The sequence below is a fragment of the Xenopus laevis genome, chromosome 8L, assembly GCF_017654675.1.
Source record: "Xenopus laevis strain J_2021 chromosome 8L, Xenopus_laevis_v10.1, whole genome shotgun sequence".
Lineage (NCBI taxonomy): Eukaryota > Metazoa > Chordata > Amphibia > Anura > Pipidae > Xenopus > Xenopus laevis.
Window position 1 is genome coordinate 131,106,448 of NC_054385.1, and position 25,565 is coordinate 131,132,012.

The 25,565-nt window shown below is 38.1% G+C and overlaps 1 protein-coding gene across 5 annotated transcripts in view; it reads right to left on the reverse strand.

Annotated features, from left to right (window-relative positions):
- Nucleotides 1-2,107: 2,107 nt before the first annotated feature.
- Nucleotides 2,108-25,565, reverse strand: part of LOC108699156 — a 28,783-nt gene continuing 5,325 nt past the window's right edge. The window contains exons 3-21 of one of the 5 annotated variants that reach the window (XM_041573686.1): nt 25,288-25,362; nt 24,717-24,764; nt 23,717-23,813; nt 20,083-20,291; nt 18,808-18,910; nt 18,259-18,500; nt 17,614-17,713; nt 15,279-15,487; nt 14,776-14,875; nt 13,156-13,364; nt 10,863-10,965; nt 9,852-10,093; nt 9,049-9,154; nt 7,987-8,028; nt 6,974-7,009; nt 6,848-6,889; nt 6,231-6,281; nt 3,255-3,472; nt 2,108-2,891 (exon numbers count right to left, since the gene is read on the reverse strand). In XM_041573686.1, the coding sequence (XP_041429620.1) occupies nt 2,709-2,891; nt 3,255-3,472; nt 6,231-6,281; nt 6,848-6,889; nt 6,974-7,009; nt 7,987-8,028; nt 9,049-9,154; nt 9,852-10,093; nt 10,863-10,965; nt 13,156-13,364; nt 14,776-14,875; nt 15,279-15,487; nt 17,614-17,713; nt 18,259-18,500; nt 18,808-18,910; nt 20,083-20,291; nt 23,717-23,813; nt 24,717-24,764; nt 25,288-25,362 (2,415 nt within the window). In that variant the 3' untranslated portion in view covers nt 2,108-2,708. The remainder of the gene's footprint in view (nt 2,892-3,254; nt 3,473-6,230; nt 6,282-6,847; nt 6,890-6,973; nt 7,010-7,986; nt 8,029-9,048; nt 9,155-9,851; nt 10,094-10,862; nt 10,966-13,155; nt 13,365-14,775; nt 14,876-15,278; nt 15,488-17,613; nt 17,714-18,258; nt 18,501-18,807; nt 18,911-20,082; nt 20,292-23,716; nt 23,814-24,716; nt 24,765-25,287; nt 25,363-25,565) is intronic. The other 4 variants (XM_041573687.1, XM_018231019.2, XM_041573689.1 and 1 more) reach the window with 4 other exon arrangements.

Here is a 25,565-nt window from a genome sequence, read left to right on the forward strand (position 1 = left end):
ATTAATTACATATATATATATACATATTAATATACATATTAACTAGTAAGGACAGTGCCTGTTAGGCAATCATGGGCACATATGGAACATTTCTCTATATATTAATATGGACATACTATATTCATGACCACCTTTGCTAGTCTATCACATTACTCTTGCTCCCACTGCTACAGCCAGGGGATATATTATCCTGGATAACAGGATCATTTAATGGCATTACTACTTACCATCTTGCCCATAAATAGTACAGGTGTAGGACCTTTTATCCAGAATGGTCGGGACCTGGGGTTTTTCCGCAATTTGGATCTCCATAGTCTACTAGAAAATCATGTAAACATTTAAATTAACCCAATAGGCTGGTTTTGCTTCCAATAATTATATCTTAGTTGGGATCAAGTACATGCGACTGTTTTATTATTACACAGAAAAAGGAAATCATTTTTTTTTTAAATTTGGATAAAATGGAGTCTATGGGAGACTTCCATTCTGTAATTCAGTGCTTTCTGGATGACGGGTTTCCAGATAACATATCCCATACCTGTACAGTGTTATAGTATGACTATGCATATCTTGTAATTGTTGCTAATTTAGCATTATCCTCTCCTAATTTGGAGTTATATACCTATTAATGCCATTTTTTTTGGTAACAGTAACAAAGTCAGCAATCCTTTATTTTGCATTTAAATAAGTTTATTTTGACTGGTACACAAACAACATCTCTCCATTTTATATATATATATTTATTTATTTATTTTTTAGCGCTGAGTACACAGTACAGAACAAAAGAACAGGATATTAATAGACAGACAGGGATCATACCTAAACTAGAGAAGAATTACTTACTGGCTTAACCCAAAATCCAAGCTTGTAGAGTCTGAGCATAGGATCAGGACAGGTATCAAGACCTTTTCAAAACCAACTTAAAGACCATGTTAATATGGAATAATAATATTTGAGACACAAGCAATATGGAGGTCAGCACTAGAAGCATTTTTTTCTGCTACAAAAATTCACTGTTGTTGCCATTGCCGAATGTTTTTGTAAATCCGCACTACAATTTTGCCATGCAGTCTGTTTCACCAGAAAGAAAAGCAGATGTCATTATGATCCACCCCTTTTATTCCACATCAACCAATTGAATCAGAGCCCACCCAAGTCCCCTCTCTCACTCTCTCTATCGAGAGAGAGCGCTCTCCAGGGTTTGGTGTGGAAGAAACTGGCAACATGGCAGCACAGTTGTGGCATAATGTAAAGATGCTTTTCTAGCAATGTAGGACAATGTATATGTTATTGTTGAGCTAAAAGCAGAATTGTCATTTTGCCTTCACATTGATACCTATTCATTTCAAAGAAATGTCATGGTTTCACAACATTTTAGGCAGTTTCACAAACTTTACACAAAGAGTTCACTCCTCATTAGTCTGCACTTTATCCTCAGCACATCAGTCCATTGTCTCCCCTTGATGAACCCTACTTGATGCCTACTGCAAAGATCAGGTAGGAAGGCATCATCTCCAGTAGGCAGAACCTGAGACAAGACCTTCTTTATGGATTTAAAGGAAAAGTTAAAACTAAGTAAGCCTTATCAGAAAGATCCACCTAAATACATCAATAAACCCTGAAAGTAATGTTGCTCTGAGTCCTCTGTCAAAAGAAACAGCACATTTCTTTCCTTCTATTGTGTACTCATGGGCTTCTGAATCAGACTAACTGTTTTCTGCTTAAACCTCCAGGGCTAGGGCTTGAGCATGCTCAGTTTGATCCAATTCCCCACCCCCTCCCTTCTCTGCTGTAATCTGAGCCCAGAGCTATGAGTGAGCAGGGAAAGACTCAGGCAGGAAGTGATGTCACACCAGGCTAATATGGCAGCTGCTATCCTAAACAAACAGAGACAGTGAGGTTCATTTATCAACACTGGGCAAATTTGCTCATTGGGCAGTTACCTATAGCAACCAATCAGTGATTAGGTTTTTACAGGCAACTGCAAGTAGAACAATGAATGCAGCAATCTGATTGGTTGCCATGGGTAACTGCCCAGGGGTACATTTGCCCAGTGTTGATAAATGACCCCCAGTGTCTAGAGCTGTTTACTCAGGTATGGTAAAGCATTCTACAGAATAAATATAGTGATATAGATTTCACTATTGCAGCTAAACTATTGGCAATAAAATGCCTCCTTAGCTTTCAGAAACTGGCTGATAAGTTTGACAAACACTCATTAAGCCTGGCTTTGGAATGGCTGAAATTCATACTGAAAGGAATGTGTAATTAAACCCATATCCAGCAATAACTGAAGTGAAGAGATGAAATGATAATGAGCCAATGAAGAAGTGCATACAGGTCGACATGACACAACTGGGCTTATAAAATATGAATTGCTTATTTACCAATCACTTGCAAATATCAGATTGGTCGATATGTAGCGTCAGACTGGGGGGTCCGCAAGGGCTGCTGCTTCTGGGCCCCCCAGCCTCAGACACAAAGCCTCTTCTGGCCCCCTGCTGAGCCTCAACCTCCCTCCGCACCTCTTCCTCTTGCAGGAGGGAGGGAGGTTGGAAGCCGTGGAAAAGGCTTCACATAGGGAGCAGGTCTGAGCCAGAGAGCCCAGTCCGACCTTGTTGATATGCGTTACTGCGTCTGGACAAATATGTTTTTTATTAAAAATTGGCCGGGGGGTTAGAATTGTGCCACAGAACCTGAGCCATGTCTTAAAGAGTCAGATAATTGTGGTGAAGTTGAGCCATTGCTTGAAGATCCAGACCATGTTGCTGAAGGAGCTGTCTGATTTCTTGAAGAGTTGGGTCATTTACTATTGCTAGAAAAGCCTCAATATCACAATCGCAGGAACCATTTTGTCTACAGAAAAGGTGAGGTATTGTCCACTCTTCCACCTGTATGAGAAGGAATGATACCATTGTAAATTCTAAAACTTGCAGGTAGATAATTTCACTGTATAGATAAATATACAAGATCCTGCAGTTATCCCAACAGCCAATCCCACTACAGAATCCATCTTCCATCACTGTTACATCACCCAACTGCCACTGCTGCTCTATCTGTCAGTCTGTGTCTGTCTGTCTGTCTGTATACACTCTCACACCATTTTTAGCAAGAGCTTCTACAGTATATTCCCAGTTTCTATCTATTAAAGGAACGGTAAACACATTTGCTAAACATGAACACAATAAACAGGACTTGTGTTGAAATGACATTCTGCCTAATGTTTTAATTTAAAAAAAAAAAAAGTTCTTTACCTGTTTAGAGAAAGCCACGCCGTATCTCATGAATGTAGCGAAGTGCTCACAGTTATATTTACACAGATTGTAAGTCATTTTTTTCCCAACATATTGCTTTGCCGTTTCTACTATGTCTTCCTTCCTCCTGGGTTCATAGTATTTATCATAGCTGTTATTCACACGGTATTTGCTGCCCTTTGCCACAGATTTCACAGGTTCCTCGAGAACTTTCCCATCTATAAGGTAAGAATAAATAAAAAAAGTTATTTATATGGGTTAACCCTAAAATGAGGGGGGTACCCCTTTAAGGACTTCCTAGTACCTTAGTATTTAAGAACAACCATTAGATATTTTCTGTACTCAGGGGTGATGGTGGAGTCACATGACGGGGTGGAGCAGTAGCTGAACTGGAAGTTTTGGCGGAGATTCACTGGAGGAGGGCAGCGTGTCATTTCGTGACCACTAACTTGTATTTAAAAATTAGCCCCCATTAAAGAGTTACATTTAGGAGCAGAAAAGTGTTTTTCCCCATGTTAAAATCTTTATTAAATGTAGATTGCCTTTGTAAATTAGGGTTCAGATTTGATTTGGGATTCGTCTGAATCCCACGTGAAAGTTATAGGCTTCGGCTGAAACCCTAATCTACGGATTCCACGCATCTCTCTATGGTTTAAATAGTTTTAATTCATTTTAGGGGTTTAAAAATGTCATTAAAATTCAATTGTAGCATTACTGGGTGTCAAACGACGTGGAATTTGAAATGGGGACATTTTGCCTTTGTACCAGAGAAACTCTTTGTGATAAGATGCTGTTAGGTATTAGGGCTCTTACACACGGCCGTTCTGACCTGCGCTCCCCTGCATTCCGTTTTTTGGCGTTCAGCCACAGGGGAGCGCAGGAATAGACGCAAGTCATTATTTGAAATGGGGCTGTACTCACTCAGGCGCGTGTAGGCGCCGAACGCAGGAAAAATGCAGCATGTTGCGTCTCAACCTGTGTTCGGCGCCTACACGCGCCTGAGTGAGTACAGCCCCATTTCAAATAATGACTTGCGTCTATTCCTGCGCTCCCCTGCGGCTGAACGCCAAAAAACCGAACGCAGGGGAGCGCAGGTCGGAACGGCCGTGTGTAAGAGCCCTAAGGGTGATCTTTTGTTTTCCCCAAAACATGGGACATACAGGTAACTGCAAGTTTTGATTCCATTTCCAGAAACAGCTGCTAATGTTAATGAAGATTCCCAGTTTTTAGTCTGGAGTAAAATACATATTTACCAAATATGAAGTCTTCAGAAACTGTATGTTCGAAAATATTATATATATATATATATATATATATATATATATATATATATATATATATATATATATATATATATATATACATATATATATATATACATATATATATATATATATATATATATATATATACATATATATATATATATATACATATATATATGTATATATGTGTGTGTATATACTGTATATATATAGAGAGATATAGATATATAACAAAAACTATGCTTTCTGGGGCCAACTTTGTGTTAGGGGCATCTTATTAACATTGTAAGGCAATTTTATAACTCTCTTGAAGCCACTTATTTATGGGGTCCTATGAATACTTCAAATTATTTTTAGGATCGTACATTTGTATCTAAGCAAAAAGGCCATAAACAGCAACTTTTTAGTTGATTTCTAGATATTTTAAAAACCACATGTTTTTTGTTTGCTTTTTTTTTTTTTTTTTTTTTAAATCGCATATTTCCCTATTTTGAATTCCAAGTCATTCCAAATATATGACATTGTGACATTGTTTCGTTGCATATGAAATGATGACGGTAGAGTTTGTCTCCCAACAACATGTACATGAGCTAAATTATTGGCCAATAAGCTAGCAATCATTACTATGGAGGTTATTTATCAAAGGTACAATTTTAGAGGTATGTGAATTTTTTGGAACTCTAATAAACCTCGTATTTATTCAGAATTCGAAAGGGAGCTCATTTATGTAAAAAAATGCAGTCTAAAATTCAAACGGATTTTACCGACCCAAAAACTCGAATAAAATTTGAATGCAATTGGAATCAAGTTTTCCTCTGCAAAAAGGCTTGAATGTCAGGAAGGCTATTCACATCTTCAAATGGGTCAACTGCCATTGACTTCTACATGAACTCAGAAGGTTTTAGGTGGTAACCTATTGAATTTGAGTTGTTTCCAGGGTAGGGGGATGATAAATATCGGATTCAACTTTGATTTGGTGGATTTAAACTTGAAATTGTGAGTTTTGACAAAAAACAAACTTGAAAATTCTAATAAAAATTTACCATTCGAACCTTAATAATTCTGCCTTTATGTATTGTTTTTGGGGCATATTTATCAAGGGTTGAATTTCGAATTCATGGGAGTAAAACTCCCATGAACTCGAAATTTGACCAATCAAAATTTATTTTAAAAAATTGCATTTTTTAAACTCGGTTGAATAGGATCGACCCGACAGCTTGAATCAAATTCGATTTGAGTTTTAAAAACAACTCTAAATTGATTCTGGGACGTCTCCCGTTGACTAAAACAGCACTTCGGCAGGTTTTAGGCAGGCGAATAGTCAAATTGAGTTCTTAAAGGGCCAGAGTATGATAAATCTCAAAAATCGAATTAGAATTTGTTAAAAAAATCGAATCTAATTTTACAATTCCCTAGTCGAATGTGACAGTTTTGGCCATGAACAACTCTACAATTCTTATTTAAATTTTCATTTCGACCATTGATTAGTCTGCCCATATATGTAAGGAAGCAGCCAATGCCAAATTCAGCAATGCTGAAGAGGGGCAAAATCAAATACAGGAAATATGTCAAATACAGTAGAAAACAGTGAAGGAAAACATAAAATACCTCTTAATGCCCTTGTTTGGGACTTACAGTATATGATAAAAATATAACAATATATAACGATAAAGACATAGGACTGTAGCCACAGTTGTAGCACTTCACTTACCTTTATCGGAAATGATGCTCTTGGCCATTAGCCTTTGATCTAACAGTGAAACTGAGAAAATAAGCAATGGTCATAGTCAAAAGATTTTATTTGCTTTATGTCCCATTTAATCCCCCCTCACTAATAAAATGGGGGTGATGGATGTATAAAAACCATATAATGTGATAGTCTATATGTTTGATTAGTAGAGCATGGAAAATATAAGTGTGATTCTGGTAGAGGCCACTAAAGGAAGGGTTGAGGAGGACCAAGAAATGTCCTCCTGTTACGCCATCCAATGAGATTTGTTTAAAAAACTTCAGTGGAGCCTCGAGTTTCATATTGTAGTTTGTTTATACCTCTCTTAATCTATATTTGCAACAACTATGAATACGTGTGTGAGTGCAGTTTGGGAAGGGTCTGAGGCTCCATAAGGCTCATGTAAATGAGAAGTCCCATAAGCTACTGCCATTATACTGAGGTCACAGAGTATATAATGCCCAGGACAGGGGGATGCACAATCTAGTATCCAACAATGAAGCTAAACCATACGTAAAGCTAAACCAATCAGTCACTCTCATAATCTACATAGAATAAACAGGACAGTAAATATTGCATTCAACCACTATCTTACTTACCCCCCACTGGAGACATTGGATCCAATATCAAATTAAAATTCCCTAATAGTGAAAAGACAAGATAAGGAAATTAGCCATTGCCTATTCAGTTCACAAATTGGATTCAGCCCCACACACTTCCCTTACCTGGGATCATTGCGCTGCTCATCGCTTGACATTGATCTGTTGGTAAAAATGTAAGAAATGAAGCAATGACCAAGTTATCATTATTATACTGTGCCTGGAGCTGCATTTCATTATCTACTAAATATAAGGCGTCCCTGATAATTATCAGCCAATAGACTTGGTATCAGTTGTTTACAAAAGCAGATCCCTACACCTTACTATTCCTGCCCTCCCTTCTCCTAACTAATTTGTATTTGCCCTTGTCTGAAACCCTTACAGAAAATAATGTAAAGCTTTGCACTGTAAATGATAAGGATATTAGAAGTCACTGAGGGGTTGTTCTGTGACCATATAAAGACACAAGGCTGCAGGCTGAGTTATACAGGGAACTCTGAGTATCACTCATGTATTATAAGGGATAATGTACCCCCTACTGTAAATGATAAGGATATTAGAAGTCACTGAGGGGTTGTTCTGTGACCATATAAAGGCACAAGGCTGCAGGCTGAGTACTCTGAGTATCACTCATGTATTATAAGGGATAATGTACCCCCTACTGTAAATGATAAGGATATTAGAAGTCACTGAGGGGTTGTTCTGTGACCATATAAAGGCACAAGGCTGCAGGCTGAGTTATACAGGGAACTCTGAGTATCACTCATGTATTATAAGGGATAATGTACCCCCTACTGTAAATGATAAGGATATTAGAAGTCACTGAGGGGTTGTTCTGTGACCATATAAAGGCACAAGGCTGCAGGCTGAGTTATACAGGGAACTCTGAGTATCACTCATGTATTATAAGGGATAATGTACCCCCTACTGTAAATGATAAGGATATTAGAAGTCACTGAGGGGTTGTTCTGTGACCATATAAAGGCACAAGGCTGCAGGCTGAGTTATACAGGGAACTGTATAACTGATTTCTACCATCCTTATCATTTAACATTATTTCATTCTAATTGTATATTTATATAGATACAATCATAACAGAATGTAGATAGCTTACGTAGCTTAACTAGTAGTTTACTTACGTCTAAATGAAGACAATGAGTCAAATATTGAGCTAGAATCCGCTAATAGAGAAAAGACATAATGATATAATTATAAGATATAATGATAGGCAATAGACCAGTTATTTAGTAAACACATTGGATCCAATTAGATTGTTTCGAAGTTTAGACAGAGACCTAACTTGGGTTACCTATTTCAAGCACAATGTTACCCACTATTGGTTCTACATATCGGAATAAATAAAATAAATAATAAAATAAAAATAAATGCCATACTAAAAGCACTTGCGCCTTTCACCATCAAAACAAATTTGTAGCGATGCAAAGAATCAGAATTTTAACACAAAGAAGGACATATTTACTAAAATTGAAAATGGCATTTTATCTGCGAGTTAAGATTTTTGAGGCAATAAAAAAATCAAGAATTCAAATGCAAATGGCATTTTATCTGCGAGTTAAGATTTTTGAGGCAATAAAAAAATCAAGAATTCAAATGAGAGTTTTTGAAATTCGAATTTTCATAACGTACCGAAAAAAATCTAATTAAAAAAGTCTAGAACCCGGCAAACCTCTGTATAAGTCAAAGGTAATTATTGTGAGAACATTGTGAGTGAAATCAAACAACTTTTTCCATGATTACTTTTTGTTTCCTTGACCCCTAGCAGATAGATAGACATTGTCTCTGGAGCTATTATTGTGCTTCAAGTTCTACTATGAATACCATGAACTTCCATTTGACCACTGAGTTTGGTGCTTTGGGCTACTGCAAACTTCACATGTCCATGTCATGCCAAGTCCCAAGAGACTTGTGTGCCCAACTATGACTGCAGTCAATTTTCTTTGTAACCAATGTATGGTAGGACACAAGATCTCCATTGAGCAGACTACTCTTGCCATTCATAGTGGACCTATATGTACAGAGGTTCTCTATTGCCCAATAACAGGTTTACCTGCAAATCGCTGATGTTGTGAAGAGATAGTGGATATCTTTCAAGACTTAAAGCAACTATAGAGTAGATCCTACAGCTCATAGGCACTATTTACCAAAAAAACATTACAAAAACTGAATTGAACTCCACTTACGTTGCAGGTGCACAAGATTGCCATCTCCAACATAGACTCCCCAATGACTATAGACACCCCACAGGCGGACAAACTCAATCAGGTCTCCAGGCTCAGGAGGTGGCTGCTGCTCAAGAACAACGTTTGCAGAAGTTATTAAAGATTAGTCTTTTTGCACCTCAAAGAACTTCAGAACAACACATTCCTCAAAAAAAAAAAAAAATTTAGACTAATAGCAAGTTGTTTTGAAATATATCAGTGAGTATCTTACTAAAGGTTCATTTTAAGATGACCTTCCACTTATCTACAGTAACTGACTGATAAGAAGATATCTGTTGGCAGTTGGCTCTCTAACACAAGTTTTTAGACCTGCCGGGTTTTTTTCACCATTTTAGAGAGACGTTGAGACTTTAAAAAATGGATATCCTAAATGCCTTAGACTATATATATTTCTTTCACTTGGAATGAATCAACCAGTTTGAGGAAATGTCAGCAATCTCTTCTAAAAAGTTGGCAAAATAAGTCATGGAAACTGAATATGAAATCTCGATCTTAAATCTTAAATTTTCACAAATGGCTTGCAAACGAGACAGGAGTTTGTGTGAGTGCGCCCAGTGTGTGAGGTTGTTGCGTTGACAGTAACTTTCATTCGCAGTTTGTGAAACTGTTTTGCGAATATTTATCTCCGCAACCAAAGTTGTAGCGGAACTCAAGCACAGAGTATTCACAATTTGCATTTTTTGTGAGAATCAGTCTGCCCTTCACAAAGTTTATAAATGAGCCCCAATGTGTCACAGGTCAAAGTAGGATGGATATGCCCTTACCTTATTTGAGGCCTTTATTCCATATCTCAATTCAGTTACAAACAGCTGATCAGTGTCATTGTCCTCCCCCCAAATCATCTTCTCCCCAATCCTTTGTTTAGCTTCGATGGTGATGTCTCCTTGCTTTTTAGGCTTTAACATCTGATCATACTTGTTGATAACTTTGATGTCCTTTAATTGGTTTAGAGGGATCTCCTGTACATAAGCTGTTTCTGAAGGTTCAGAGAATCCTTCCTGCAGGCCTGAGAGGAATGGTTTTTCAACATGGACAGTCAACATGACAAAGTTAAGCAGTGTTTGTCAGTCTTTATTTCGACCATTCCTGAAGCACTATGAGAAGAACATCTGTTCCATTTGAGGAAACTGTAAAGTTGGCTGTATACAGTGGCTAGATTTGTTTGGGCAGTTTGACCAATTTTGGTCCCACTACAAGACCATCTTATTATATATGTTAACTAAGGGGTCAGAGTTTTGATGGACCACCCTGTGATCCTGTGGGATTGTTATTACATTTGCCAAAACGTTTCACCAGCTGATGCACCTTGTCATCCACTGAATGATATGTGGTTGGCACTGAAGCTCCTTTTTACTTGCAGGACATTTGATCCTTTAGACTGTTGGCCCCAAAAACAGAACAATAGCTTTTGGCCAACATTCTACACAGCCAATTGATTATACTTTACCCATCTGTTTTGCTCACAGGCTGATTAGTTGGATACCTTTCAGGGTCAGCCATTGTATGGCCAACTAGTGTGTTGGTCTCAGGTTTCTGATTTGAAGAAGCTCAGGGAACCCCAAGCAGAGGTGTGTGCATGAGGATCTATATTATTATAGGTTATTAGTATTATAACCTGTCACTTTTGAAATGTTTTGGATACTGCACATGAATAAAGCCAACCAGTCTGAAAATCATTCCTTCTCATTTTGGCAGTTGATATCATTATGGCATGTAAGCAATACAAACAACTATTGGTACAATTCATCAGTACAATAACATTGTCTAACTCTTACCTCTGTCGAGATAAACCACAGTGCTGTCGCCTGTATAAATACCCCAGTGTTCCTGGTTTTGGAATGAATAACAAAGTATCTCTCCAGCGTCAGGAGGTGGGTTCTGAAAGTGAAATAGAAAAAACTTTCTGTGTGAGTCCCTTTCTGTTCCTCCTGGGACTCACCAGAGATGAATGACTCCATCTCATTGTCACTTCCACTGGTGAAAATGAGACAGTGCCTACGTGGAGTTTAGGGGCTCTCAGATCTCTGTCTTGTGCTGTTACACCAACTTAGAGGCCCATTTTGATTTGAAATGCAGAGATCTGTGGGTAGCTGCTTGTATCTAACAGGGACAGCTGGGGGAGGCACGTAAACATCCCCTCTTTTCTCTACCCATTCCCTAACTTGTGTGTCATTCAGCAGAAGGTGCAGGACACAACAAGTCACTGTTCTTACGGGGGCCCTATGGCAAATGACTCTTGTATCAGGACATCCTGATTACTCCAAGCTTTCCACTCTTTACTGTCATGAATAAAGTATGTGTTGCAGGAGTTCTCACCCAACCTTTAATGGATAAAACCTCTGTGATAATATTGTAAACTATTGTTACCAACTTTCAAAAAGTTTGTCTTTGATAAAATAACAGGTCAAAGCCACTCAAATCAGCCAAAGGTTTCCCTGCTTATTGGACGCCTCTCACAGCAAAAAGCCTAGTGTGCCCTGCCAGCTGCAGAAATACAAGAAGGTTCCAGTACAGCATATGCCTGCTAAATACAGTCCTCCACTGACAGGCGCAAAGGCACACCTTAAGGGTGAAAAGAAGTTCCCTGGACATCACACAAGAAGAAGAAACCAGGCCTGTAGGCATTACACCGGCTGTCTTGAGTGGAAGACCTAGTGAGACACTAGTTTGAGAGTGAATTAATACTGATGCCACCTTGATACTTATAATAGGTCTTTCTTGCCGAAATGTATAATGATAACTTGGTATTTCCAACTACATCAAAAGGATACCAGTGAGTTTGCATGGCAGTGGCCATCAGTAGAAGTGGCACTACACTCATTTCTGCACATCTTAATTACACCCAAACCTTAAGATTAGTAATACTTAAGGTAAAGGGTGCCAATGGTTAAAAAAAACAGTTTCCTTTTACTTAGTCAGCACATTGAGATACCTAACATTTGGGTTATTCTACAAGGAAATGGGTCAATGGTTGGATACTCCTCAACCCACGTCAAACATTCTTAAACTGTTACTTCAACCCCTTAGTACCGCACTTGGTTTTAGCAAATGTCCAATATGGATGGTGTCTATGATAAGTATGAGAATGAGGGGGAGATTGTTACCTACCTGTGAAGTTTAAAATATCTGTAGGAGAAGAGTGCTCGCTTATTTACCAAAAGGTCGAACTTTAGACTTTTATATACCTCCAATGAACTCACAATTGGAATGGATTCTAATTTTAAAAAAAAAACTTGAATGGGAAAAACTCAAATCCACGAGTTCGGGGTGAAACCCAAAAACTCTAATTGATCGAGTTTTCAGTGGGAAAAAACTTGAATCATTCAAATTGTTCGAGTTTTCTGGCAAAACCCTCTGGAAAAACTCAAACATCATGAAGGCTTTTAACGTCTTCAAATAGTTCAAGGGACCTCTGCCATTGACTCTTACATGACCTCGACAGGTTTTAAATGGTGTATTTTAGGATTTGAGCTATTTCCAAGGTTGGGATATAATAAATATTTTAAAATTTTTTAGTTTTTCTTAACTTTAACTTTAAAAAACTTTTAAATCCAAAACTCAAGTCAAACCTTAATAAATCTGCCCCTTATTGTAGTTTTCAATTACCCTTCTTTCTCCTTAATGCCGAATATGATATATTATAATAATTTAGATAATGGGCGAGTGCAGAGGACCTATTTCTTTGTATGAACTTTGTGTTCACACCATCATCGCACCGCCACCGAATGAGCACAACTCTATTTTTTTTTCTATGGCTGTTAAGAAACGGATAATAAGCCTAATGCATTTGAATAACTTGTAGAACTTATTGAGGGTATTATTGATCATTAATCATTGATTACTCAGCAAGTCCAGTTGTTTCTAGATTGACCAATACTAGATATACTATGACCTGGATGAATGAAAATCTTCATAGTCTTATTGAGGGTAAAGATATAATGGGGAGATGACAGGGCTCAGGGTTTTTTGCCAGTGGTCTATAACACTGGAACTTCTTACAAGGGTCTTCAAGTGTCTGTGATTTTAGAAAAGATCCAGAAGCAACATAAGAAGAAGAAGATAACCCACCTCATCTGAACATGCAATTCCATATCTCAGACGTGTAACAAATAGTTCATCATTTTCTTCTGCACATCTCATCCCAAGTTGACTGCGTACATCCATAATCATGAAAGTCCCAGAGCGAGGTTTCAGTTTCCGGTCAAATTTATTATTAACTCTATAGGAATGGACACCCGCAGTTCTCGCAATGTAATCTTCCTCCACCAATCCAAACTCTGCAGACAGACAGTTGTGTTTTCTCTAATTCTCATGTTGTATATTTTTAGTCTAATCATAGATATAGATGGATGATAGACATTTGAAAGCTAAATGGATTGATTGGGACATAAGAACAGAAGAAGTACTTGTTCAAAGTTTATAAGCCAATGATATTCCAGTGCCTTAGGATGTTTTGGCTGTCTCGTCAATCACTAGATGATCTGGTACATATGCTTTTCCCTTTTCTCTTTTTAATGGAGTAACGCCACCTCTTAAATGTGATAATCCATGGTACCAGGGTAGAACATAACTCTCCATTAACCCAGTTAGATGAACTATGATATTAAGTAATTCAGGCCATTTCTGGAATAAAGCAGGTGAGAGCCTCTGGCATTCTGGCACCACTTCCACTGGTTTAATGTCCTTGGAAAAAGTGTGTCTGAACCATTTAATTGGACCTTCCAGCTAAACCTTCTGCACCCTCATCCCATCACGTACTCAGCTCTCTCTCTCTGGCATATTAATGAAGGAATTTTGGGGTGCTGGAGTGGGTGTGGAATATGCATATGGAAGTATCACAATCTTAAGAACCACTTCACCTGCTAGTTGTTGGCATCCTAACAAGATGAAGGATACATCTCAAGACAATTTGGTTGCTACAGTGCAAACCCAGCTACGACCTTCAAGAATACCCTATTCAGGTTATGAATACTTCTTCACATGTCTGTTAGTTTGTTTATAGTGTTGTCAACCAGCAACGACTTGTTAATCAACGATTGGTTGCAAGGGCATTGCTGTCATTCATCACTCTCCCCTGGTTCACAACCATTAAAATAAAGATCTTATACAGTTGTCTTTTACTGACTTTAATTTATTTTATACATTTATTTTTATACATTTGCTGGTTCATGGTTTTACATTGCTGGTTTCATGACCCTTCAAATTAGTAAAGGGATACTTTAGTGAGCACAAGTATAATTCACATGGATATATGGCCATAATTAGCAAGGAGTTTGTATGTTCTCTCCTTGTTTGTATGGGTTTTCTTCTAGGTATTCTAATTTCCTCAACCCAGATTCATTGGCTCCTGATAAAATTGGTCCTACCCTGTTCATTTGCCTTGCAGTGCCAACCAAGTTTAACATGTCTGCTCAATGGCACCCTCCCATTTACCAATTCTACAATACTACTACAGTAAAAACCCCATTTTAAGTTTTTCAGGGGACCAGAAAAAATGGTGTAAAATCCTGGAAGATGTAAAATCAGGAAAATATATTATGCATTATATATTTGTGGGACTACACAAAAACAATGTAAAATGAGGGGAAACAAAATTAGGGGCTTTAAAATTGAGGTTCCACTGTATGTCTACTAGGATCATAATGCAAGGGAGAAATTGGGGCGTAAAATGCAGAACCTTCACTTTACCTGTCCTGTGTACAACCTTGCCATCTCCAACATAGACCCCCCAATGATTTTTGACATCACGAAGAAACTGAACCAGGTCTCCAGCTTCAGGGAGTGGCCTCTGGTCAAGAATGAAAGTTGCATTTAATTAGAAGTTATCAATTCCCTTTAAGCATAGTATTTAAGTAAAGACAGTAACATAGTAAGTTAGGTAGAAAAAAGCCACACGTCCATCAAGTTCAACCACAAGTCTATATATAACCTGCCTAACTGCCAGATGATCCAGAGGAAGGTGAAAACCCCAATTTGAAGCCTCTCCAATTTGCCTCAAAGGGGAGAAAATTCTTTCCTGACTCCAAGATGCAATGGGACCAGTCCCTGGATCAACTTGTACTATGAGCTATCTTACAGTAAGTGTGTGTTGTTTATACTTGTGTATATGGGTGTGTTCATGTGTTAGTTTATACATATGAATAATGCTTTAGGTAAACTTACAATAATAAAAATCTAAAAGGGAAACCCACCTCATCTGAACATGCAATTCCATATCTCAGGCGGGTAACAAATAGTTCATCATTATCCTCTGCACATCTCATCCAAAACTGACTACGTACATCCTTAATCACTAAAGCGCCGGAGCGAGGATTTAGTTTCCGGTCAAATCTGTTATTGACTCTATAGGGACGTCCATCTGATACTCTCCCAACGTAAGCTTCCTCCACCAATCCAAACTCTGCAGAGAATCAAAATGGTTGCATTTTCTGTAATTCACATTTTAAATATTTTTTATCTAAATAGCTTGGATATTGAATAGGGACTTTGTGCCAGGAGCACAACTGTGTAATATTGCCAGTCAGTTACACAGACCAAACATGTCCCTATTAAAGGCATGTTCAATTGTATCCGGTGACCATTGTATCTCTTTTTTTTTTTTGGTATTCCCTGAGGTGTATCCCTTAGCATCCGTTGGGTAGAAACATGGGGCTTTTACAGGTTTCCCATCCTTCTCAAGCAATACACAGATGATTCCCATCCAGTTTTTCCTGATCACCAGCAGGTTGGTGCCCTCTGTATGCTGGAGTGTTTTTTCTTCTATTGAGTGTATTAGAAAGGGATATATTTGGTTTATAATTTGTTTATCAAGTAACAATATAAATAAATATTAAGTAGAATGCTTTTTTTCCAAAGTATGCATACTGATTTACTCTTTATATCCGATTTTGTTATAGACAGCTATTGAAAAAGTCCAGTGTCCCTGAGCTACAAATGTTGCAGGACTATAGCAAACACAGGTACAATTACCCAGCAAACATTCTTAGGAATGAACAGGTTTTATTAAAGGGATACTGTCATGGGAAACAAAATTTTTTTCAAAATGAATCAGTTAATAGCGCTGCTCCAGCAGAATTCTGCACTGAAATCCATTTCTCAAAAGAGCAAACAGATTTTTTTATATTCAATTTTGAAATCTCACATGGGGCTAGACATTTTGTCAATTTCCCAGCTGCCCCAAGTCCTGTGACTTGTGCTCTGATAAACTTCAATCACTCTTTACTGCTGTACTGCAAGTTGGAGTGATATCACCCCCTCCCTTTTTCCCTTTGCCAGCGTCAATTCGCCTCTTCTTCGGAGCGACTAATCGCAATTCTATCAGCTGCCTTTAAGGGCAGAGACACACTTGGAGATTCAGGGAGATTAGTTGCCCAGCAAAAAATCGACTCTTCTTCGGGCGATTAATCTCCCCGCAATGCCTTCCCGCCGGCTAGAATCGAATTCTAACAACTGCCTTTAGGGGCAGAGACACACCTGGAGATTCGGGGAGATTTATTCGCCCGGCAACAAATTGCATCTTCTTCGGGCGTCTAGTTTCCTCTCAATGCCTTCCTGCCGGCTAGAATCTAAATCGAACAGCTGCCTTTAAAGGGATACTGTCATGGGAAAACATGTTTTTTCCAAAGTGCCTCAGTTAATAGTGCTACTCCAGCAGAATTCTGCACTGAAATCCATTTCTCAAAGGAGCAAACTGTTTTTTTTATATTTCATTTTGAAATCTGACATGGGGCTATTGTCAGTTTCCCAGCTGCACCCAGTCATGTGACTTGTGCTCTGATAAACTTCAATCACTCTTTACTGCTGTACTGCAAGTTGGAGTGATATCACCCCCTCCCTTTCCCCCCCCCCCCCCCAGCAGCCAAACAAAAGAACAATGGGAAGGTAACCAGATAGCAGCTCCCTAACACAAGATAACAGCTGCCTGGTAGATCTAAGAACAACACTCAATAGTAAAAACCCATGTCTCACTGAGACACATTCAGTTACATTGAGAAGGAAAAACAGCAGCCTGCCAGAAAGCATTTCTCTCCTAAAGTGCAGGCACAAGTCACATGACCAGGGGCAGCTGGGAAATTGACAAAATGTCTAGCCCCATGTCAGATTTCAAAATTGAATATAAAAAAATCTGTTTGCTCTTTTGAGAAATGGATTTCAGTGTAGAATTCTGCTGGAGCAGCACTATTAACTGATTCATTTTGGAAAAAAAAAATGTTTTCCCATGACAGTATCCCTTTAAACAAAAAGTAGAACTAGAAATCAGATGGGGTGTAGAACAGGCCATGTTGTGGGTTTTATTGTGGGGATAAACCAAGTAGAAAGTTGCAAATATTGAATTATTGGAAAAAGAGGGAATGTTCATTGATAAATCCATTTTTTGTGTGCTCTTACTTCGCCCCTTGATGCCATTTAAGTGCGACATGTCTGCTCCATGACACCATCATAAAATATCCACTATCTCAGTTCAGAGAGAAGAGGGATAAGGATCAGAAAAAGAGGGTGAAACTTGGGTATATTTGTTTCACTTACCTGTCCTGTGCACAACCTTGCCATCTCCAACATAGACTCCCCAATGATTTTTGAAGTCACAGAGAAACTCAATCAGGTCTCCAACCTCAGGTAGCGGTCGCTGGTCAAGAGCAAGAGTTGCATTTTAGTTATTGAGCACTCATTTGTTGTTAGAGTGCACATTAACGTGACTTGTTAGCAGACTGCAAACATCATACTAAAGATTTCCAAAATACCATCATTTTGTATTGCCTCTGAAAATGATCTTGAACTATGTAGTATGTACTATACAGTGTTATCCTGAAATTCTATCATTCTATCCATCTTTCTATTCTGCCTTTTTGTAGCCACAACTTTCAATTCTTGCTGGTTGCTAGGGGACAGTTATACCTAAAAACCAAGATGATTAACAGAAATATTAACATGTTTAGAAGGACACTGATATCCATTAAATGTTTATAAGGAAACTACAATTCAGCAGAATTGAAAATATTATTAAAAATAAGGATGAATTCTTTTGATTCATATTATGGTTTGTCTGAGGTTTTTGGCAATGCCTTGTTACACCCCATTCTCACCCCAGCCTGTAATAACGAAACAAACAAATCCAGTAGAAGAAGCTCTTCAATTATATTCATGTACTTAGCCTTTAATAGAAACCCTTACCTTATCGGAGAACTTCAGTCCATATCTCAGTTCAGTTACAAACAGCTGATCAGTGTCATTCTTCTCTCCCCAAGTCATTCTCTCCCCAGTTTTTTGTTTAGCTTCCATTGTGATGTCTCCTTGCTTTTTCGGCTTTAACATCTGATCATATTTGTTGATGACTCTGATGTCCTTTACTTGGTTTAAAGGGATCTCCTGTACATAAGCTGTTTCTGAAGGTTCAGAGAATCCTTCCTGCAGACCTGAAAGCAGATAGAAGGAAGGGTTAAAGGAGATATAGAACCTTTACTGATGTTTTATCAAGAGAATCTATCACCTACATTCCAGGAACATTGGGTCAATAACCAGAACCATGTGTTTAACCAGGTGTCAATGGAATATTTTGGATACTACTGACTGAGGGACAAATGTGAAGGAAAGATTTGAGTGGAGATGGGTCCTATGTGGTTATTTCAGCAGTTGATGTCACAATGGCATGGACGCAATACAAAGTAGATTGGCACAGTTCAACCAGTACAATACCAGCAGGTTTTTTTCTAACTCACTTACCTCTGTCAAGATAAACCACAGAATTGTCTCCTATGTAAATACCCCAGTGTTCATGGCTTTGGAATAAAAAACAAAGCATCTCTCCAATGTTAGGTGGTGGATTCTGAAAGGGAAACACAAAAATATTTATATTAATATATTTATATTATTTATTTCTATTATTATTTTTTTCTAGAAAGTGTCTTTCGGGGGTAATGTATGAAAGGATTGTCCTGCTTTTGTGTTCTGTTTGATTTTTCTTTTCCTATCAGGGTCAGTTTAGAATTAAAACAGCCATTTACATTATAAGAACAGGGAAGTGGCTCCCACAGATGCTTGACTGTTCCACCTCCAATTAGCACTGTATATGAGTCATGTAATTGGCCATACAGTTTGCAGTATTAAACTTCAAAATCTATTGATATGACACTGATAACTGTGGTTGGGGCCATGGAAGGACACAGATGGTCACCTCTTTCTTGAATAACAAGGCCCCTTGGCCTGGCTCTCCCAGGTCAGCCTTGTATAAATATGTTGTTGTTTTTTAGATTTTTCTACTAGAGGTCTTGCTGTTTTAAACCAGTGTGAGGTTTAGATGAAAACGATTGTTAGCTTGAAGTAATTAACCCATTATAAGAGGCTTTTCATGGTCAAAACAACCAGTGACCACTGGTTAAATCTGTCTGCCTGTTAATAGATCCTCCCAGATGGATTCTTACATTCCAGCCCTATGATTCTATTAAAAATTCCTCCATAGCAAAACATGTACTATCTACATTTACTCTGCTTTGTGGAGTGCTGGTTACTTGCTGCTAACTTCATATTGGCCTCTTCTGTATGTTATTTACCCCCACCAGTATTTCTACATGTTACATGAAGCTACGCTAAGCATTTACATCAGAAGTGGGGCCACCAGTCTTTACTTCCGAGGCCACCAACAGCCAACATGTCTGCTGCATCTATTGTTACACACCGAGTGGGGCTACCCAAAACTCTGCCAACTCCTAAGGATAGTTTGTATGTACTTGTGTATGGGATTGTGTTTCTCTATGTGTATGCATGTGTGTTAATATCCATGTGTGTTTGAGTTTGTCTGTGCATGTCTGTACATACTCCTAATTTACACCTGAGTTTGTATTACTCATCTTCAGCACAACTGAATAAAGTATTGATTCTAGTAGTGTACATTCACTTAAACAAAAGGTACAGGTATGGATAATCTTCTAGATAAAGCTTATAGCCATAAGTAACACTACCTACAAATAAACTAATAATATAAATACAAACAAAACCCACCTCATTTGAACACGCAATTCCATATCTCAGTTGTGTAACAAATAGTTCATCAGTTTCTTCTGCACATCTCCTCCCAAGCTGCCTGTGTACATCCTTGATCACTAAATTGGCAGAGAGGGGTTTCAGTTTCCGGTCAAACTTATTATTGACTTGATAGGAACGGCCTCCTGCAATTCTCCCAATGTCCTCTTCCTTCACCAGTCCATGCTCTGCAGAGAACAACAATACATGAGTTTTGCCGAATTCACATTTTGCATATTGTCTCCGGAGTGGACAATACTTTGCCTGGTCAATTTATACACACCCTCAATTCTAAATGTGGTGCAAGTGTGTAGTTGTCAATTACAACCCAGCAGTAGAAAAGATGCAACTCACAGGTCTTGTGATGCCAAATCTGGTTAACCCAGAAGAACCTCAAGTTACCAGTCTGGATTACTTTTATTTGAAATGTGAACCTATTTCAATATTATAATTTTATTTATTGACTGAATGAGACCTCAGAATGGTAAAAAAAAAGTTGCTGAATGTCTGGTTGTAAATGGGCACCAACACTGCAGAGCCAGATTCATCCACAAGTGACTCAGCCCTCAATGTCCTGCTCCACAGGGATAAGTGTTTGTAATTAAATACATTTATACTTCAAGCTTCACTGATAAAACAGTTGCTCTACCTAGAAGCAACAATAGCTTCCGTCATGTTTATGTTGCCATTGTGCTACAGACCTTTTTGTTTTCAATCCTCTGTACGGTATTCAGGTGCTCTTCTCATGGCAGCTACCTCAGTCGTGATGGGGCATCACCCAACAAATTTTAAAATTAGAATGCAAAAATTATAGTTATGCTATGTATTTATACCTATTTAACATGATTTATTTGACAAAAACATTGGCTGCCAATATATCCAGTGTATCCAAAAGTGTAGTAGGACAGAACCAATGAAAAGTAAGATTACCTATAACTAACGCTTATAAGTAACGCTTAGTGAGCCAGGCCTTCCATTAGCCACAGCATTACATGTAAATTATTGGGGTGCTTTGAAATAATTACACCATTATGTTACATGAATTCCCAAACTCTGGGGAAGGTGCTAATATGCAGGAGGGGTTTATGGATACAGGCACTTAAATATCCTTAGGAAAGAGTCTGTGCTGCCTGAGTTTAAGGAAAAAAAGTGAGAAAACACAATATTACAACAAAGCCTGACTGTTGGCATAAGATACAATAAACTGTAGTTGAAAATGTTTTATTATTAATCATATATTCTGATAACAATCATTTCAAAAAATATATTTATTAATTTAATAAATAAAATATAATGAAAATATATAAACATATATACAGTAAATACATTCAAGTTTTGCTTTATCTGATTCTCAAGGTTCAGATGTTCACCTTTGGTCTCAGCCTGCGCTTGTCTTTTATACACTTATATATCTTATTTATTTTTGTCTTCTCTGGTCCCTTAACTTCACTGACCTATTCTACTGAAATGTATTGCTCTTCATATTCCTCCTCTTACATCCGACAGGGGCCTCAAATGAATCCCAGCGCCATATATCTGAGGTTAAACCGATCATCTTTAGTCCTGACCAGTTTATCATTTATTTTTGCCAATTCCTGGTGCAGGTTCTGGATAGTATCTCTGGTCTCTGAGGCTTTTTGTATATCAAATGCATCATCCTGGTTAAAGTCATTCAACTCTCATCTGGGTCTCTGGTTCCTTGTGGCAATATAACTAGCCAGAACCAATATAAGGAGGCTTAGGATGAGCAAGATTTTCCAGGTCCCAGTAACAAATATAGCAGAGCAGCTCTCCTCACTTGCCATAGGCTCTGTAGCATGAGGTTGGTTCCTCTGGAGGATTATAACTGGTGTGAGATTCACCTGATCTCTCAGTTTGCAGTTTTTCTCTTCTTGCCTTTATTCGCTCGCTCCTCTGTAGTTTGTTTTCAAAGCTGTAATCATCCAATTTGAAATAAAATGATCAAATTATGGGAAAAAATATATGTTGCCCATAAGAGTTCTTTGTGTTTTTGCAGTGATTACTTCTTTTTGACACTTTCACCAAAGATCCATCTAGTATTTTTAATGTCAATAATCTGAGCATCACAAATAATTATAGATTTACAGATGTTATATCTGTAGCTCCATGTATAACCATGGCTCGCCTTCTCCTTTACTGACACCTATGGGTCTGAAGAGATTACATTTCCAACAGTATATCTCTATAAAGGGTAATGTTAGAAAGAACACAACTTGGACAAAAAAAATGCAAGAGACAATTAAATATAGTTGAATAATGATTGTATTATTATTTAATGTGCATAGAAATAAAATTACATTATAAAGATATATATATATATATTCTCCTGAAATGTATTGTCCTTCATATTCCTCCTCTTAGATCCGACAGAGACCCCAAATAATCAGCAGCACCATATTTCTCTGTGTTATTCATTTGAGGTTAAACAAATCATCTTTAGTCCTGACCAGTTTATCATTTATGTTTGCCATTGCCTGGTGCAGGTTCTGGATAGTATCTCTGATCTCCTGTCATTGTGCCTTCAGGTCAAACAGCATTAGGAGGCTTAGGATTAACAGGATTTTCCAGGTCTCAGTAACGGATATATCAGAGTGGCTCTCCTCATTTGCCATAGGCTCTGTTAAGGCTCTTTTTTTAGATTGACCTATACTAGACAAAGGCTCTGTAGCATGAGGTTGGTTCCTCTGGAGGTTCTGTGGGAGCCTTAAGATCTTGTAAATGGTGTGACATTCACCTGATCTCTCAGTTTGCCATTTTTCTCTTCTTGCCTTTATTCGTTCACTTCTCCGTAGTTTCTTTTTAATGGTGTAATCATCCATTTTCAATTGAAAATACTAAAAACTGTGAAAAGTCGTAGGAAGATCCTGCTTGAACAAGTGCTTGAAGCAAAATGAGCAATGTTTAGAGCTGCAAACTCTGAAGCCAGGTCACATCAGCAAACTGTCGTTGTGACATCATCAGCAGTTCTACTGCCTACCATAGTGGCGTCAGCAGCAGTACAGTGACTGTGTCTCTCTGATATGTTTAGTGAGAAATCAGACTTCATTTCATAAATGTAATACTTCCATTTGAAATATTGGGCTACTTTGAGATCCCCTCAATTCAATTTAGGTCGCACTCACTTGTCTGCAATTTTGTTCCCGGGTGCACTTTTCCCACGTGTCCTTCCACACGAATATAACTCTTGTTAGGAATTCAAACGGGCAGCACTCCGATTAAAATAAAAGCCTTTATTTCTCACATGCAGGGCAACAGCAGAGCAACGTTTCGAGCCGCCTGGCTCTTTATCAAGATCTACTTTGAGATCCCCGGAAAGAGTTGTGTGACCAGAAGCAAAAATAAAGCCTGCTCTGTCTGTATGTTCATGGATAACAATGGTTTTACTTCCCTTTACTGACACCTATGGGGTTCAAACGATTACTTTTTCTGCAACATTCACAATCAATCACTGAACATATATGTGTTATAGAAATGGCTACTGCTGCTATTGATCTCCATACTTCTGTAAAAGTGTTATGCCTAAGTCGAAACTATAACTGGTCATGTTTGAGCGTATTATAAAAGTTTATGAAAATAATAATAAGGACAATACCTGTTCTAAAGGCAGCTTTACCCCCTCCTGTACAAACTGCCCATTTGGATTTCTCCCCCAGAAATTCGATCATGTCTCCTGCATCAGCATTTACTTTCTGGAGAATAAAAAAGGTTATATCAGATTTCCCACCGCTGTTATATGGTTACATTTCCCATCATGCTCCTCTGCCTCCATTGGGGGAAATAGGCAGTACATACAATGTCTCATGACTGATGCACAGGGTTAAGAAAATGAGGGGCTTCATAAAGGCAGTTAAAACACTGTCCTTATTTCTAGGGGTCCTGTGGGCAGATAAGGGGAGATGAAACAAGAGTTCCCTCTAGTTTCCAAAGACCTATCAATCAGCTTTAGACTGCCCACAGTGATCCTTGCAGTCTGGAATCCCTTACACTTGTTGTCTGACCCAACCTCAACCTCCTTCTCTGATTATGAGAAACCATTAGTTTAAAGAATCAGAGCTGAGAACGTGGGATGTGAGGAGAGGCTCACTTGTCCCTTCCCCTTGTTATCCCAATGTATTATTATTAACATGTATTTATATAGCGCCAACATATTGCGTAGCACAATGTAATTGAGCTTTAGCAATTCTGGCCCACATTGTTCTAAATAAACGCCTTTAAATTAACTTAAAGGTCCAAATGACCCTAGTAACCATGCATTGATTTGAATAAGAGACTGGAATATGGATAGGGGAGACCTGAATAGAAAGATGAGTAATAGAAAGTAGCAATGACTATACATGTGTAGCCTTAAAGAGCATTTGTTTTTAGGTGAGGCCTATGACCCTCATTTGAAAGCTGAAAAGAGTCAGAAAACAAAAGGCAAATAATTAAAAAACTATAAAAAAAAAACCAAATAATGAAGTCCAATTGAAAAGTGGCTTAGAATTGCCCATTTTATAAAATACTAAAAGTTAACTTAAAGGTGAACCACCCCTTTAACAAATGTGCATTTGACGTCTAAAAATCAGCATATTGCCTCTCTAATATATTGTTACCTGGACTCCTCTCAGGTCTCGGATGATGAAGTCTATTAACAGAGATATCTAAATATGGGGAAGGAACATTTTATTGATGAAAATATTAATGATGAACAATCCAACCCATGTAGCTGCGCTGCTTTTTATTTATATAGTAACCCAAATGAGCAGAAACATTAGTTTCAAGGCAAACAGCCCCTTTAATGCTTTGAAATGCACAAGACTCACTTACAAGTGGAATATAAATGCTAATATTAGTACAAACCTTCAGCACTAGTGATGCACAGCTTGGGAATTTCCTGACCTATGAGTTCCCACCCTTACCTGCACCTGCCCAACCTTATCTGCACCTGCCCAACCGTACCTGCACCCTTCTCTACCTGTCCTGAGGTTGAAAGTGACCAACTTGTTCTTTATGTGCCAACAAGTGATAGATGAACACTGCAGCAGTTAAAAATGAATAGCTAGATACATTCTTACACTGCTGCCATAATAAGACATGCAGTTTTGTGGTTCCTTAATAAATGACCACTTGGCTTCTGAAAGTCTGTATATTGATTTTTTATGATTCTTTTAATTCTTTTATTACCGGTCTAATCAATCCAGGGTGCAGCTGATCCACCACATGTCTCTCCCACAGTTCATTGTCTGACATGATATATACCTAATAGGAAGGGGAAAATAATTGAAAGAAATGAAATAATAATTAGTGAACAGCCCCGGTCAGTCTGTATAACACTTCTGCAGTTTATGGATATTCTTCATGTCAATAAACCCAATAAATGTAGCTGAAATACTTGAAACAGGGAGAAGCCACACTTTGCTGCCCTCTAATGGCTCTCAATAAGAATATTAAACAGAAAAGAA